This window comes from Stegodyphus dumicola, chromosome 1, assembly GCF_044657685.1.
Source record: "Stegodyphus dumicola isolate Sdum_Otavi_A_Nest chromosome 1, ASM4465768v1".
NCBI lineage: Eukaryota > Metazoa > Arthropoda > Arachnida > Araneae > Eresidae > Stegodyphus > Stegodyphus dumicola.
Genome location: NC_140768.1, coordinates 258,180,077 through 258,199,111, shown reverse-complemented (window position 1 = coordinate 258,199,111; position 19,035 = coordinate 258,180,077). Strand labels below are relative to the sequence as shown.

The 19,035-nt window shown below is 33.6% G+C and overlaps 1 protein-coding gene across 1 annotated transcript in view; it reads right to left on the bottom strand.

Annotated features, from left to right (window-relative positions):
- LOC118192311 (O-acyltransferase like protein-like) overlaps positions 1-19,035 on the bottom strand; it is a 68,763-nt gene that overhangs the window by 10,090 nt on the left and 39,638 nt on the right. The window contains exons 8-12 of the mRNA XM_035363250.2: positions 17,070-17,159; positions 16,089-16,254; positions 9,607-9,686; positions 8,080-8,205; positions 1,044-1,155 (exon numbers count right to left, since the gene is read on the bottom strand). Of these exons, the coding sequence (XP_035219141.1) occupies positions 1,044-1,155; positions 8,080-8,205; positions 9,607-9,686; positions 16,089-16,254; positions 17,070-17,159 (574 nt within the window). The remainder of the gene's footprint in view (positions 1-1,043; positions 1,156-8,079; positions 8,206-9,606; positions 9,687-16,088; positions 16,255-17,069; positions 17,160-19,035) is intronic.

Sequence of the window (19,035 nt, the reverse complement as noted above, 5' to 3'; positions counted from 1 at the left end):
TTCTAGGTCATATAATCGTTATATGAGGCATGAATGATTTTGTCTGCATCCTTATCCTTAGTGAAGAGTTTTTAAAATAATTGCAATTTTATGAGCTCAGTTGTACTATAATCCGGAGGAACATCTTTTTTATAATTTTGAAATTATAACTTTTCTCTGATTAAAGAAGTTTGAAATTCCTTTTTTGGGCGAAACTGCTTGAATACGCTTGGATAAAACTTTCGCACTGTTTCATACTCAACTAATAATGTGACCGAACATACGTACTATGCATATTTTTTTATAGTCAACTTTTGTATATAAAGTTTGCGATTGAATAAATTGTCTCCCATTTTTTTTATTTATTGTCAAGTGAAAAAAAAAATTTTCCTATTAAAATACTGCGAATGATAAAATTTTGAAGAAACTTAAAACGTAAAGTAGCATTACATATATAAAGTTGTTACCAGAGGATTGTTTAGCCAAATAAAATATACTTCGGAAGAAGCTGGGATTTTAAAATTTTTTATTGCCGGGGTATTTACATCAAGAATGCCGTATTTTCCAGTCAGCAACTGAACTCTTTCATGGGAAGGAGGTACACAATAACGTAGCGACCTTTCCAGTGAAGCAAGATATGAGAATCTAATATAATGTAAAAGTTTAACATTAGTTGCGTATAGGCTATACACTAAGTTATAGGTGGTTAAGTCGCTGGAACACAAGTAGTTCAGTCCGAGGTTCAAATTCCGGCTAACGGGCTGGCTGCATGGGCGTTTTCGTTGTTTTCCCTACGTGTAACGTGTATATGAGCAATTTACCTTAGAATGTCCTCTACGAAGACATCCCTTTGCTTAGGCAGGTAAGTATCGAGTGCTTTGCCCTAATCCGATAAACCAGCCTAAACTAAGTTATCATTTTGATACATGTTTGTTTTAATAACGCGTATTTCAATCAAATCTATTTTTACATAAAAACTGTAAGGAACTCTATAAACCTTTGTAAAATGACTTCGTTTTTCAACTCATTAAATCATTGATATATTATTAAAAACGTTACTTTACCTTTGACCATTTTAATGTTGGGTTTTTGGCCATAAAATACCCTAATATCATTCCAATGCCATATGAAAAAACGTGACTCAAAGGCGCAGTATAAATAGTTTCTTCGAAATACCTGAAAATTAAACATAATTTTTATTGATTTTTATTGAAATTAATTTGAACTTTACATTCAAGTCCGTAATTGTATCAATCGAGATAAACCAGTGGGTCTAGAAATGAAGGCAACTCATTAAAGAAAATTCATTCCCATCTTTTAAAGGGGTAATCTTACTTTGGAAACAGTTACAGTTATTATTAAACAAAACGTTACAACAATGAAATAAAACCTGATTGTATGACTTTTTATCGCAATAGTTTCTCTTTTACTCTTTTTAATCAGGAAGTGAACCATTTCTAAAAATATTAATGAACTATTTATAACATGTAGTACAATTTAAAGTGCAGTTGCGTGCAATTTTTGATGTAATTGCAGCAGTATTAGTTATGCTGATAATAGCTGTCAATAATTTATAAATTACATCACTGAAACAGTAAAATTAAGCTAATAACGTTGAAAGCAGATTTCTTTTTAATATTTAGCATTTTTTATTAAGTACTTTCAGTAATAAAAGGGATGTTATTATATCAATAATTTAATTTTTACTGATATTTTTGTGATTAAAATACTCATTTATTCTTGATAGTTCCAGCAACGTCATCATTTTTTCTGTTTTAATTGTTTATATTGATAACTTTTATAAAGAGCAGTTTATAGCGTGTTTGAAGGATTATAAATTAATTTTTCATTTGTTGTATTTGTTTGTCTATGTCTATATAAAAGGCTATAGATATATTAAAAGTGGCCAAACTGTTACCATAAATTTAATACTTAGCTGGGTTTCCTTTTGTTCTTAATTTGATTAAATGTTTCTAGATATGATCTTCTGTTACCTTTTGGTTACGTTTTGAAAGAACAATGAGCCTAGATACGCTGAACTGCAGCTTCTTATTCTTGAATCAATTATATTCGACAGAAATCTTTTTCGGCGCTACCCGCCATCCAAAATGCCACATTAATGATAAACAAGAGATATTAAATTTACATTTACGGGCCAAATTATATAAGGTGAGAAGGTGAATTTATTAAAAATTAAGCTACGTTCGGTTTGCGGAACACGAACAAATTAGTATTTTGTATAACCGCTATGGTTACCAATAATTGCTAGGACAGGCCTTGGCACTGAGAAAAATTAATTTTAGGTAAGATTTGGAGGCACGTTATTACAAATGCTATTTCCACGCGCTGCTGAAGTTCATCTGGCATAACTACGGGAAGTACACTGCGCAGAGGAAAAAAAAAAATGGGATAGTCCCTTATATCACCCGTTCTACTGGGCCGATTGACAATTCAAATTGCGTTTTTCATGTCTCGAAAGCGCGACTTAGGATATATATTAAATTGATATATAGCATTGTTCTAACATAGGTGTTTTGACACAAAATCGGACTTTTTCTGAAATAACATACCAATTTTTTTTTTCATATTTCGATTCTACGACTCTAATTATGCCTAAATATTAAATTTGGTAAAATTTGGTGCAAATTTACGGAGAAATTTAAAAATTTACCTTGGTACAATTTTTTTTAGTTTTCGCCAAGAACAATTTACTTGGCGAACTTCTTAATATGTGGCAGCCAATTTTCCTTTCCCTTCCATTATGCAGGAGCAGGAAAAAAAGACACCTCGTTCCTACCTTTTTACATTGTTCATGAGCAGAAAAAATGTCACTTTGTTTCTCCTTCCAAATAATTTTAGCAAAGTGTCTAAACCACATTTGATGTTTTATCGCTTTCAACAAATATGCCAAATTTCAAAATGCACCAATATATAGATTCGCCTATATCTTCTGAAATTTTGAATAAAAAAGTGTTAATTTTTTGCAGTTATGCTTAGAAATACGTCTACTTTAAGATGATGGTAAAAATTTTATAGATTATAATTCAAAACGTTTTCTGAAAAATTTATAAAAATTATTTAAAAACACAAATTTTAAAAATAAGTCATATAAAATGTGGGAATTTTATATGGAATGAACCTAAATTTCGAAATGTGAAAGGAAGAATCAATAAAAAAGAGAGATTAATAAATATATACCAAACTCAATTAACACTGAGGAGCTAAAATTTTGAGAGCTAATTTTTTTAAAACTGCTCGTGCGATTTTTACAAAACTTGGTAGTTTGGCGTAATTTGAGTCGTAGAATCGAAGTTTAGAAAACAATTGGTATGTTATTTCAGAAAAAGTCAAATTTCGTGACAAAATACCTTTATTAGAATGCTGGTATATATAAATCTAATACATATCCCAAGTCGCGCCTTCGAGACATGAAAAACGCAAGTTGAATTTCGTCAATTGGTCCAGTAGAACGGGAGATATAGGAACTGTCCCATTTTTATTTTTTTCCCCCGCAGTGTACATGCTGGGCCAACTTTGACAGTCAACGACCACACGTGCTCGACGGCTGATATATCGAGAGAAAGTGGACTAACGCAGCAGTGCGTCTTAACGTTCCATCCAACAGGCGGTCACGCATTTTGTTGTTGAAAAGTAAGGCTTAAAGGTAAATTCAGTGATTCGAAAATCCAGAAATATAGCGATGTCTGTTGAGTGTGCTAGCGATGCATATTAAGCGGGATTAAAATCCGTAAACCATAACTTCAGGAGACCGATCAGTATGGCGATGTAATAATGCAAGGATCATATTGTCTGTTATCACAATTCCGACAGGTCACTTTGCTAAGATTTTTCATTTTTTGCAGATAAGGCGTTTACAATTTGCCGTCGCATGTTGTAGAGTTCTTCATATTGCTGTGCGATCCCTCACTACTTATGTGCGCAAGATACCTGTCCTCTCTTTAGCTAATTAAACGAAGCTGGTAAAATCCTTTTCATCGGTCAATTCGTACCTCTGCAACCGCTGAATCCGCGTTCGCATCATTGTGGCTCGATTTCATCCAGTACGGACACCGATTTCTCGGGAGGATAATCCGCAATTTCTGTAAACCACAAGTCTTCTTTCGTAAATTCTTCTTTCTTACAACTTAGAAACTTGCTCAAAGGACTGTCATGTTTCTAACGAGGTATATTGAAGATTCTCATGCAGATGGATAGAAGAGAAACACACACTTTTAGTAAACTTATTCTTCTTTTATATAACCTATTCTTCTTTTTTTTAGAGTGCTTTTGAGTGCTGTTACTGACGCACCTGATTTGTACATGCGTTGCAATGCCAATAACTTGCATATCCTATCGAGATTTACGCATAGTATTGGTGCAGAAGTGGACGGCACACCAGAATTTTCTCATTGGTCTTGCATTTGAGGCGAGAGTCGACTAGAGTAATTTGGTGGTAGGAGAAGAATAGAGATAACCTTTAGTCCCATTCCTCGGACTATTCTCCTTTAAAATTGGGACGGAACTGGGCAAAATCGTATCCTAAACTACAAGATTCCTAAGATTTATAACAACGGTAGATGCAGTCTTGTGCTCCTTCCCACGATTAAAATTCGTGGATTTGATCTGACGTTACCGTGAGACAATTCACAACGATATATCAAATCCCATTATAAATAATTGAAATAACCTCAATAAAGCACTATAAAGTAATATTGGATCAATTTGGAGTTCTTCTAAAATGGCATCACTTCGCAGTGCGAAACCTTCCAGGAAAAAAAAAAAAAACCTCGCGCAAGAACCTCCCGGATTTTTATATTTCAAGATTGGAGGTCAAATTCCATCAGTCCGCTTATTCTTTTTATTTCACGAGAGACACATTTTACATCTCTGAATGCATTTATTACTGTTTCTTATACAGTTTAAAACATTATATATCAGCATTATCTGTGATATTGTTATGTTACATAAAACTGTAAAATTAATCATAATTATTTTGGATATTTATCACAGATGCGCAAGTAGATGCACTTTTTTGGAAGGTATACTAGAAGCAACAACATATACAGATAACATGAAATGATGCTTTAAACGAACAAGCTACAATCTGTGAAATATCTGAAAACAAATGTGATACAGCTAATAACATATTTATTAATTAAGACACAATAACACGCCAAATAAATACTGATTCAGAAGTCAAACAACAAAAATCAGCGTTAATTCACAAAATTTTCACAGTGAAAATTCTGTGAAAATTTTGTGAATTAACGCTGATTTTTGTTGTTTGACTTCTGAATCAACATATTTATATTCAAAACTATTCAGATATCAGAAGGAAACTCAGAGCATGTAAGTAATTCTTTATTGCCTGATGTAACAGATAATCTAAAACCATTTTATTAATTTCATATATATCAAATGCTATATAATTTAAGTTAACAAGAAATAAGAAGTGAATTGAATGAGAAACGTTTCACCATTTATGCATAAATACTGAGCTAAAATTAAGGCTTCTAATTTCAACTTATCAGGAATTAGAAGGTTTTTTTTTTATTATTGTTTCTAATGGCAGATTATGAACAGTTACAGCAAAAATACAAGAACAAAGAACATAGAATACAGCAATACAATGGAAGGGGGAAACAGCTGCAACAGAGTCCATTAATCTAACATATCTCTTGCCTCCCAGTAACGCTCGGCGAGAAAAGTCTTCCGCAGAGCAGGACAGTGAGGGTAGATGTGCGGCATCCATTACCTCTCCAGAGCTGCACAGAGTGCATATCGGAGAAGGAACAATTTTGAATCTATGAAGATTATGTTGTAGATAGTCATGTCCGGTGGCAAGGCTGAATTCAGCGACCGCTCTACGCCTTGGCCATTACACAAATTCGGGGGATTTAGAAGGGTGCGCTGTAGATGTACCTCCTCGCGGTGCACCTGGTATCACTTTATAGTAGCTAAAAGATCTACAACTGGCATTATGGATTTAGAAGGTACTTTACGAGATAAAATTAAAATATATATCTGATTTAGCTCATCATTCAAAGTTTTATTTATAATGAGTTAGTCAATATTTTGGTCGAAGAATTAAATCCTCAAAACTGACAGAACATGAACATCATTTGATTCAGTTGAAATTCTTTGTGCAAATGACATAGGAACCGACATGCCTTGTCCGAATAGCAGCTATTCACAGCTCTTAAAAACCTACATCAAATAGCAAAGCGTAAAATAGAAGATGATTGTAAAAATGAATAAAAATTACGTGAAACTTTACGTGCTTTAAGCTTCATTGACATGAAGCTTAAAGCACGTGAAGCTTCACGAAGGAAAGAATCTTAAAGCATGCAAAGTCATCTCTGTATAATAAGAGCACACAGAGAATTTTAGATGGCTGTAACATTATGTTGAAAGAAGCCAATTGGTTCCATTGAAGTATTATCTGGCAGAAAAGTCCATAAACTGGGTCTGTGAGTTCTATAGTCAGGGGAAACTTACTAAATTCATCAAAATCACTAAAATTTAAATCTAGAATTTCATTTTGTATTTAATTTCATCAGGAATAATTTCACTTTGTCAAAAAATTCAGGAATTAAAAACCTTGTCATTGTTGGAGTCAGTTTTCTAGAAAAATATCAGTCAGTATTTGCATGGATTGTACTATCAGGAGAAAGATGGAGCATTATATCAAAATTTTAAAACTCACATGAATAGTTCTCATACCGGATTTTGTCATCCTAGACTTAATGACATCATCTAGAGGCCTGCGTAGAATTATTTGAACCCGTTCGAGACAAATTTGAGAAAAGTACTGAATTCCACCTTGCTGCTCCATTCCACTATCTTGGTCAAAACGTATCATAGCGACAGTTTGCAGTTGTGTTTGTTTATATCAATGTGGGAATGTGAGTCGTCTACAGGTATGTATCATGCTTCATATGGCACTAGTGGCCCTGTGTATGTATTTAAAAATAGATTAGCCCATACATGGAATCTGCCTTTATTGTGGAATTTTTTAAATTTCCTAAATTGGAAATGGCTGTCTGGAAAGTTGTTTCTTATGAGAAGACAGTCTTAATATTTTTCCGTACTGCCTTCGCAGCAACATAGTTCATGTCTGCCCCCTGCGCTGCTACTTTGTTATTTCAGCATCTCCAGGATATTTTTCAACAAGATAATGTTCAACAAATGTAGCCTGAACCTCTCAAGATAGCTGTTGATAATCTCCCACAACTAACGTAAGCACTCAACTTCTTTCTGATCGAATACTGTTAATACATGGAAAAACAGTATACTCCGGTCTCGATATACGTACAAGCTGGTTAGTAGATTTATATCTGCTATTTTGTATCTCAGAATACTGTTCGCTCTTAACTGTTTGCGTCTGAATCTGATAGAGTAATTGGTTGGGTTCGAGTCAGAAGTAACACTAAAATTAACTGTTCATATCTGGAAAGATTACTGACTTATCATAAAACATAATGATCTCTGCTCCCCTTTTGCAGCTGTTTTATCCTAGAAAATGATTTCATTGTTCTCGAATCGTATTGAGTTTTCTTCTTCATATGCATTACAGATGCCAATTCTCAGTACTTGTGGAGGATTTCGTACTGGTACGACTTTTATATTTATTTATTTATTCACTTATTTTTGTTAAAACGCGTCTATAAATCTAAATTTTGATAATTTAAACCTTTTCCTTAGGCTACGCATTTTGAAAAAAAATTGCTTATTTAATATTTATGTAATCAAGCAAATAGTAATAGTAAAGTAATGTAAATTTAATATTTATGGAACTAAGTAATAAAAGTAAGCGTAGCTTGTGAAAAAAATTTTTTTTTTCAGATTTTGCTTTCACTTTTTTGAATAAGACAAGTAATTCTTCAATCTCATATAATCAAAAGAAAATACTCATGTATCAGATTATTACCTTTAACTTCCATCTATCTCATAAATAAATATATTATCCATTAGATTCAAATAAAATATATTTTAACAATTTCGATTGTAACAAAATTTGAAAATTTGTATATTCAAAAACTGTTTGAAATATAATCGTGAAAATAATAATCTTAATCTAAATAACATATTTATACTTACTCTCTATCGTAGTAATAATAAATAGCATAAGCCGCCGGATAGTGCCTTAGAGCTGTGAGAACACCCAGAGCAATATTACAAGCCAAACCTGTTGCTACTGTAAGGCACATCCCCACCTTTACATTCCTGCAAAATAGTTATGGTATTAATGTAATCATTTTCAAAAGTGTTTTTACATGTCAGAGTGTTTTGAACAACTTTAAATGAAACAGATATAGAAAATGATGAAATTTAATTTTAAGCGATTTTAGCCAAGAACGGTTTTTGGAAGGGCAATTTTTAAAAATTTCAAATATTACTGATTCATTTTCATTATTCCAAACGAGCAATAAATACTAATGGTGAGTGATTATAACAAATACCGTATTCAGTGCAAAATATTTATGATGATCAAGAGTCACAAATAATCATGCATAGAATCCTGTTAGTTCGAAATTTGTTAGTTAAAAATTCATAGAAATTTATTGCAAGTTACTTTACATAGTAGTATTGAATTTCTGTATGTAGAGAGGCTCGTTTACAATGCATACTGGCAATTATTTACAATGTATGCTGGTCCACACAGTATTTTGATTGAAAAACATCCTGCAATAATAACCATGATATTTTATAAAATATTCAAATTATCTTTGTAAAAAGATAATAGATTTATTTATAGAATAAGAGCAAAAGGGAGTATCTCTTATTAAATGTAAATAATTATTACTAGAGACATTAGCACTGTGGGCATGCATTAAATGTTTTAAATACAAAATAAGTCACGATAAATAAACTTTATTTTATTTTATCTCAGGTGAAGGGTATTTCGATTAAGTTAATTGGCAGCTTTAAGTTCATTTTACTCTGTTTCATGTGAAAAATATGCAGATTAAATTAACTGCATAAAAATGCATGCAGTTTTAAATACAAAATAAGTCACGATAAATAAACTTTATTTTATTTTATCTCAGGTGAAGGGTATTTCGATTAAGTTAACTGGCAGCTTTAAGTTCATTTTACTCTGTCTCATGTGAAAAATATGCAGATTAAATTAACTGCATAATATACACAGCGGGAAAGCTGTAGACACATCCAACCGTATACGCAAATTTAGCTTCTTTAATTGGGTGCGACTTAGACCCTGTATCGCAGGTGTGAAGGGGACTCCCGCGTCTGAGATGCTCATAAAAAATGCCCGCTTCAGGTGATAAAATAATAAGCCCTATATTTCTACCGCGATTATAACAGAAGGCGCGAATAAAATACCAAAATAAAGCTAGAACAGTGCTGTGTTTGGACAAACCAACTAGTTGAATAGATTAGCAATCAACAGGCAGATAGCAAGGGGTCCTCTTCCACAGAGCGTGGTATCGGTTTTAAGGCGGACCAATTTTCGGTGAACTACCTTGTAGTAAAAACATAACAAAGTTATATTTTATATATTTCATTTATATACCAGTTGTTTCAGACCAGAATGTTCCATGAGACTATGTTTTTAATGCTTAATATTTAACCTGTCTAAATATATCAACTTATCTTAGAACTTACTTGCCCATCACCCATAGCAAAATAGCTCCAACGATAGAGATTTGCATCAAACATGGAATGAACCATAAATATAAGAAATTCTGCAAGAAATAAATCATTTTATGGACATCATATTAAATAATAAAAATAAGAACTCAATATTAAATTAACTTATAACATATGAAAAAGTGAGATTAATTTTTAATATAATTTTCAAGAGTCATGAAGTACTTAAAAAATAAATTAACAACAACAGAATACTTTTGATAACACTGGAGAAAACAAAATAGGAATATTTCAGAATTCGGAAGACTGAATAATTTCAGTTGGATAGTAACAACGTTCACCGAGCAAATATGAATTACGAAACCTCAACTGTAATAAAAAATAACAACAAATAAACAAAGCAAGCATTTAGGGGGGAAAAAAAGAAGTGACCACTTAAGCATTCATTAGTTTGAGTCAAACATTTTAATATTTTAAAAATATTTCAGAAGATATTCGTAAGGCATAATAACTTCATATTCAAAGAATGCTTAGTAGAGAATTATTTTCCCTCAAGAGTAGATTTTAGGCACTTTGCATCTTACATCAATGCGCAACTGAAATTTAAGTACAGTAAGACACCGCTTAACGCGCGGTATACGTTCCATCAAAGTAGAGTGTAATATGAAACAGCGTTAAACGAGGTTATTTCATCATGTAAATAATGGGGTTAGGGCAAGATGGGTAGAAAATTGGTCAGGTATTTTACCACTAAATTTATTAATTATGTTTTTATCACTTACTACTTCTCCTGTAATCTGTATGTTATGAAGATTATTTCGATGTTTAAATCTATCAAACCATCCTCGACTTGCAACGAAAGTTTCACTTGTGTCACTTGCCTCAACATGAATGTAATTAAAAATTCTTCTTGCTTTTTCCATTATAATAGGCTGGCTTAATGGCATATTGCGTTCAATTTCGTCGTCAATCCATATAGAAAGTCGTTTTTCCATTTCCTCTACTGTATTATTTCTAGAACGGGTAATTCTAGTTGCAGAGCTTGTCGTCGTTGCAGTTGCCGATGACAGTATTTTTTTCTTTATTGTTAAGAATAGTCCTCATTGTTGAAGTATTGACGTTCACCAGTATCTAATCTTCTAATTACTAGCATTTTAGTTTCTAGTGAAATGCTTTTTTTTTGTTGCTTTATTTTTTTGTTTTTTATTACCACCCATGATAAAAATCTAAAAATGATAATATTGTCACTATATCAATCGTTATATTATATAAATTTATACTTACAATAACGTCGCCAAATGTTTGAAACTATAAAAATACTTTCGTATAACACCGCAGAATAGAAGAAACATAGATAAACTGCTTCGGATATCGGGAAGCCTAACTCTGCATGCAATTTCGGGTAATCCCACAATTAAAATAAAAAAGCGTTAAACCGAAACAGCGTTAAGCGGGGTCTTACTGTACCGTATTTGCCCGCGCATAAGACACTTTTTTTCTTTGAAAATAGGTCTGAAAAACGGGGTGCGTCATATACGTCGATACTCAGTTTTTGATTACATCCATTTCTTGAAATTTCTTCTATTCAGAGTTATGAAATTTCTTTTTTTCTTATTTCTTTGCGGAGTGTGGGAATATTACAGTTACATGGAGTTCAGTGAATGCGCATGCGCTCTCATCGACGATCACAGCTGGGTTCTTTTAAACTTTCCAATTTTTGTGAACGACTTTTAAGTGTGTGAAATTTCTACTCTTTTGTTCAATTTGTTGGCAAGTTGTAGTGAAGAAGATTAAAGGTTTTGACGATGAAGTTTGAATGGTGTTCTTTCCCAGATAGATTGGGCATCTGCAGAAAGCATTACTTTGTATTTGTATTACTTTATATTTAAAATACTGTAAATTCATTGTAATTATCAGTAATAAAATTCTGTCCTTCAAAAATGTGTATAAAAAAGGAAGTGCGTCTTATAGGCCGGTGCGTCTTTTATACGCCGGCAAATACGGTGCTTAAAAGTTTATTTTTACGGCATTTTATTGAACAGCCGGCTGACTTAAAATGCATAGCTGAATAACTTTCGATCACTAGAAAAGTCTCTTAACACTTCCAGAATGCCATATCTTCCAAGATTATTGTTAGTGAAATAGTAAGAAATCATAGGATAAAGACAGCGGAATCACAAAAAGGGGAGAAGATGTAATAGCTGACTTAGCGTAGATATAAAATACACTCTTTTGCAAAAAAAAATCGAAGCACCATGAAGAAAGTGATTGTTTTTGATGAAATATGTGTATAGATCATACAGAAGTAATTAAAAAATCAAATAATACAGAATCAAATCATACAGAAATAATTAAAAAATGCATAAAATGATTAAAAAATAAAGGTCATAGTACCTGTTCAGGGCTCACAAGCACCCGTTTAGTGTTCAAATTAGTAGTTGGTTGAACCGGCCTTGCGGCAATGCATGCTTGAATTCGTCGAGGCAAGGAGTGGCAGAGGTTCCTAATGCTATCTTGCGACACATTCTGCTAGGCATTCATCAGTTATCGCTCCAGATCTGCGATATTTTGTGGTGCCCCAATCTGACGGTCTACCATGCCCCACAGGTGCTAAATTGGTAAAATGTCTGGTGATCTTGCTGGCCAAGGAAGAGTACCAACCGCACGGAGACAGTCCAGAGAGAGGTATGTGTCCTGGACGGAGGATTACTAAAGACGACCTGCTGTAATAAGAAATAAAGCCCCACACCACTACACCAGGGGTTATGGCTGCATGCCTTTGTAAAACAAAAGCTGATTGGAACCGCTCTCCAAACACGAAAATGGTGGTCGTCTGCTTCAAGAGTGAAGCGGGATTCATCACTGAACACTATACGATTATACGATGCCATTCTGATGGCAGGCATGATGATCGGCAGCGACACCACTCCAGATGACTCCGCCGATATTGTGGTGTCAAAGGCAAAAGTCTTAAAGGCCTCTGTGAGCGTAACCCTGCCTCAGACAAGCGCCGCGAGATGGTGGACGGTACCACGGGAGGTATAGACGTGGCTGTAATGCGTTGAATAGTCGACAATGATACCGTTGGGGCGGTTCGGGCATGGCGAACAATCATCCTATCTTGCCTCGCATTTGTGGTCCTTGGCCTTCATTTCGTCGGCAATTTCCTTGAAGCAACCATTGCTGCCAACATCTTTGCACAGCAGTGTCTGTACGCTGCAGGTGGCGGCCTATTGCTCGGTATGACCACCCAGCTTCACTCAACCCTGCAATGCGACCACGTTCAAAGTCGTTTAGTTGTCTGTAAGGTCTTCGATATCGTCGTAATGGCATCTTTAGTTGCCATTACGGAATTACAATGGTAGCAATAAAAAAAGTTACATTTTCCGCCTCTGTTACTGCTTTTATACTTTGCGAATTGCGCACAAAAATGTGCGCTATGATCGTAATTCCTGTTCATTTGCCTTGAAACGTTAAACATTTGCATGTTCGATCAAGATGTTTTTGCATACCAAATTTCGTCACGATCGCAAACGTGGTTCTTGGTGCTACGAATTTTTTGCAAAAGAGTGTAGCTCTGATATTTCAGAGACCATTAGGATTTCCATAGCTAGGAAACAAGTGGAAAAATCAACTGCGCTCTCGCGGAAGTCGAATCATTTATCTTCTGATTACTAGACGAAAATGTTAACCACTTAAACAATAAGCGCACACACAGAAAAATTCGATAATTATTTACATTCTCTCTCATTTAAAAGGTAATTGAGAAGTAGTAAACACCCATCCGACCAAATCCAGGTATTAATGTTTTACCTTCTACCTCATTTTATCTCAAGCACAAATGTAAGCACCATTAGGTTTTTCGGAGCCGAAAACTTAAAAAATAAACTATGCCTTCAATTGCAGTTTATACAAGGAAGATTAGAATCAAGGATTTTCTGATCACTTGTTAGACGTGTTAACCAATTACATAACGAGAGCACGTACAAGAGAATGCTATAATTCCTAACATTATTATCAATACATGATGCATAATGAAACATTTCTGTGTTGCAGAAGAGAAAATACATTACACTAGGGTGGACGTGAGACGCATGCAAAATTTACCATGAGAAATTAATTTCAGGAGGAAAGCAATGACATTAATCGATTTACGTTATACACGTAACTAAATACGGTAAACTATTGGCTATGGAGAAGAAAATTAGAGCGCATAAATAAACAACAGATTTTTGAAAACATTGTAGATCCAGAATGATATCAAAATTTGTTAATCATCAAAGGAAGCCACTGAATTTTAAAATTAAAAAAAAAAATCTTTCTTACATGCTATATTCCTTTTTCAAAACATACGAGATATCACAGTCTTCTAATAATATCAAAATTTGACACAGCTGAAAATTCAAATTAAATATTTAATATCTGTAGGTTTTTAAAAAATCTTTAAACTTGCAAATCTAAAATAATCATTTCTAAATGACTATTACGAAATAATTCTCGTGTAGGTCAAAAAAGATAATCTTTACCTTTCTTAAAACTAAATGAGCAAATCTGCATAATGGCTGCATTTTTATGCAGAGGAGCACATAACTTGATATCTTTGGAGCTTGCATAAATTTCACAACATCTATGCAGGATGAAATTCAGTTGAAATGAAAACAAAAGAAAAAGTGTATTAAAATTGGCAATAAACGACTTAGTTTCTTCAGTTATTCCAGATTCTGAATTTATAGACAATTCTGAAAGGATTAATCTTGCATTAAAATTGCTTTATCTTTCTAGCTTTATTGTCCAAAAAATTAGTAAGTGAGAAAAGTGATTATTTTCACAATTTCTCATAATTTATCTAGAACTCCAATACAGAGATACCGAAGATTTTCAAAATCGATAGTCGTATTTACGATGCGTCTACAAATTTTAGGAATATATTTCTTATAAATTCCAATATACTTGTCGAATAATAATTGAGAGCATTTATTATCACGACATCTGAAATTGCTTTTCCTAAAGTATCATCTATTTACTGACAGAATGTTTTATGCAGTTAAAGATTTGCTTTGACCCATAGAATATCTGATGTCATGGATTCGAAATGAGGCAATGGTAATAACAATAACGTAAGCTAGGCAATGAGAATAACAATAACGTTTTGACAGAAAGTAGGTAAAGCAAACACGGAAACTTTTAGAATAGTATTATGTAAATGATACGAGGATCTATAAGATAATTCTCCCGCCTTCTTAGCATGCCTTCGTGGTGTAGCAGTCAGTACGCTCGACGCGCATTCGAGAGGTCAGTGGTTCGAGTCCCGGCGAAGGCATTGCTCATTTTTCATCTTTTCTGCTTCGGAATATCCTAATGTCTCTACAGTAGCACCCGAACTAAAAACGGTGGTGAATAATGATTCTCCACCACCAGGATTTGGCGACTGGGTCCCCTAAAACCCAGTCGTTCTTTAGAAGGGAAGTATATAAAGTATTTCTCCCGCCTTCTTAGCATGCCTTCGTGGTGTAGTGGTCCGTGCGCTCGAAGCGTAATTGAGAGGTCCGTGGTGCGAAACGAGGAATTGTCGTCATTTATGGTCTCCATTGAACGAAAACATCAAAAGTGCTCGATAACGGTTGTTGTAAATTCGCTACTTATCTCTTCCAAGGACTGCTAATCAGGGAAGCGGAAGATGTTGGAAAAAAGAGTGTTCTTGAATTTTTTTATCTCATGCGATAACTACAGGACAGGAAAGGAGATCGAATTTCTGCATGTCGTGTTATGATCCAAATGGTAATGTTAATCCTCATATTTTTCAAAGAAATTGTTCCGGAGATGAAACTTGGTACTTTCTTTGTGATGAGATAAAATTGCGATCATCTACTTAAATTGAAGAAGATTCACTACCACCATATTAACTTAGCTTCAGAAATCTCAAGTAAAGATTGCATTGGTGACATTTTTGATTGGAAAGGGGATAACTCAGAAGTAAATTGTTTCTAACTGAATCTGTGGAGCAAAAGTTTCTGGTTTCTGCTGCAGATAACACGCCGTTATATTATTCCATTCTATTGAATTTCTAGCTAAATAGTGTCTCAATTTTCATCCGCATCACTTATTTACCAGATTTGGAACTTACTGACTACTTTTAGTTTCATAAAGTGAAGTCTCGTTAAGATCATTATATCAACAGCAAAGATTTTCAAAGATCGTTATTTCAATAGCACTGAAGAAAATCAGACAATTGCAACCAGAAACTTTCAGTATTCCAGAATACAATAGTATTTCAAAAGACGAATTCTATAAACGAATTAAGTAGCAGTATGAATATGCTAAGTGTTCTGTACACTCACAAGGATTATATATAGCGTAAATTAAGAGATAATAGTACTGTTTTCTTCATACTTTTCATGTTGTAAGTATTCTTATGACTTTGTAAACACAATTTATATTTTTTATAATAAAATTAACAAATTACAGGAATACATACATTTATTTGAAGATATGCTTACTTGATCTTTGACTTCCAAGAAGTTATTATACATAAGAGCATATGTATACCACCATTTCCTTGTGTTGTCAGCTGCTGTGTCAAAAATGTCTACCCAAACTGGGCCCGATCCAAAGACTGGCAATATAACAATAATGCCAAGAATAATCAACATTGATGGTCCTAATCTATTGAATTGAATAAAAAAAAGCAATCAGTTGTATAATACATCAAAATATATTTGCTAAATTGTTTATTAACACAAAAAAACCTTGCTTCTCCTAAGCATTTAATCACACTGTTTTTTATAAAGAATATTACTATTCAAGACATTTAAGTTATAAGAAATTTGTAAATCTCTCATTTTCACATAAGGCGTTATTACGTTAGACAGAAAATTATCAGCAGTGCAAGTGTAACAGAACGAACTTAGTTTGTTAATAAATCATGGACTTAACAAATTTAATAGAAACATTATCTGTGCTGCTTACAGGATAGCAAAGCATTATTAAATATTTAACTCATTCTACTTATGCAAAATATAACCTAAAACGTGTATAGTAAAATACTAACTATCATCAAAATAAAAACATAAATAAACTTTAATAAAAGGAAACTTATCAGCCCTGACTTTCGCGCCTTTGTCGCAGCTGCTATTAGAAGTAACAGGCGTGCCCACTTTTCTACGAATAATGAGAATATATTCTAACAGTTATTTTAACTTAACCCTTAAACTAAGACAGAGCAATAAAGAATATTGTGTCTTAAAAGTGCACAAATTATCATGCACAAATTCAGGACCTGAAATAGAATAATCAGATCTATCAAGCTGCATTCAAATTCTAATCAGTTTTAATCAAGCTGGCTGCTTTCAATGTATTTTAGAATGAAATGTTTTGTTGTCTAAATCATAATTTAAAGATACAAAATAATTTTTATTTGTAAAGCTGTATCTAAAAATAATTTTAATTGGTTAATAAAAGACTACTGGAAAGTCACTTACCTAAGATAACGCCGCACGATAAGTTTTATCATGTTTACTTTCACAGTTTCTTCACCTCTTCTAAATCTGGGATACACTAAAAACATCCCTCTGCAACACACACAAAAAAATTGACAAATACAAATTTTCTGTGCATTACTTCAATCATGATAACTATAAAATACTGAATTCATAGAAATTAATTTACTAAAACAATTTATTTATTTGTGCTTAAAACAAAAGTTGAAGTATGGAGGAACAAAGTAAAAAGTTTTGAAGTAAAAAGGTTTTGGAGAACTACAGTCTGCACCTAACTCTATTTTGGGCAGAGCAAATTTGATTATATTTAAAGTATTAATCTCGCAGACAGTCGCTGAGCTTTGTGTCACGGACAATCAGTGCTAAAAGAGGAAAAAAAACCTATGCACCTAGTAAAAAGATCGATTTTAATGAAACTTAATTAACAAGGAGGAGATAAAGATGAAAAAGTGTGAAAAATTAGATGCCAACCAATTCGTTCAATAGGAAAACATATTTCCAGAACTTCTACATATTTGAACGATCCATAATCTGGATTCAATAAAATAAGTTGATTTCGATCAGTGTGAATTCGTGTAAATTTCGAATGCTTTGTTGTGGAATTTGTTACACGTTCTGTATCTACTGAGCAAATTGTACATGTTGTGAAATAGCAGCGTCTCTACCGTCTAGCGTATAACTTTTCTATTAGAGAAAGGACTAGAGATCTGAGCGCCAAGGGAGAGCTATGACATCATGCAAACGTTTTTGAATACATTTATGATGTATATGAATTTCCATGAAAATCATGGATGCCATGCTGAAAATGGCTCTCGGAAGAAGTTTACAGCAGAAACGATCTTAATGTCATACAACAGGTCACAAAGTGTTATCGACGTACCGTCGGACCAAGAAAATAATGAGCAGGATCGCTAAGGATTACATGTGTAATAGGTATTGTCCCTCAGCTGGTACCACCAGGTGTGATAGAAGCATCGATGCCATTGAAGAATAATGCTCGATGAATAGTTCTGTACATCTCCATGAATTTTGCGTTGATCTGAGGCAAGGGAAAACTATGATTCATAACTTAGAGCAGTTTCGGTCTGCGATTTCAAGCTTCATGGTCGGGGCATTAGAGTAAATGCATCTGTCGACGAAAGGAGTAAAGCCCATACCAACTTATGAATGCGAAATGAAGTGGCAACTTTTCATACAAATGCGTTTTCCTGGTATCAGAAAATTCGCGGAAGTAAAGGTTCCTTGAAATGTTGCCTTCGACGAGAGAATTAAGTCTATCGTATAACAGTATCATTAATAGTAGACTCTTCAACGAATTTCCACAATGGGTTCTAGCCTATGCCAGTCTTCTTGTAGTAAAGATATTGTATATTTAGAAAATGTGGCTCTGAATGGTGGTCAGTATTTATGATAGCTTTCAATATCTCATAATTCAGCTGAGAAGTTGTCATCCTAAGACAGCCATTCCTCCATGATGGTTATGGACGTCCTGTACAGATCATTGAAAAACGCCATTTGTTTTTAAAACTACATTGGCTGAAACCGCAGTTTTAAGTCTTCATTTTCTTTTAAGCATTTGACTCTACTGCTGAAGAAGTAACAACCTCAGCCCAGCTCTTGAGCTCCACTGGCAGCCCCAGCATTTAGATACACGTCTTTCCATATCCGAATACTCATAACAGCCCATTACGTATGAAATTCCATAGAATTTTAAGAGCGAAATGATTTCCTAATGCATTAAAAAGCCTCATCTGCCGTTTACATGCGTCAGATGAATACGTATATTTATTGACAAAAATATTTATTTTAGTGAATTCTTCCAACCATTTACAGTATATTTTTACGTTAAGTACTACAACTATTATGTATGTCTTCATCGGAAACGCTTCAGCACCACATTAATTGCTGTACTGTAACCTGAAAAAAAGTGCATTCACACATCATTTTT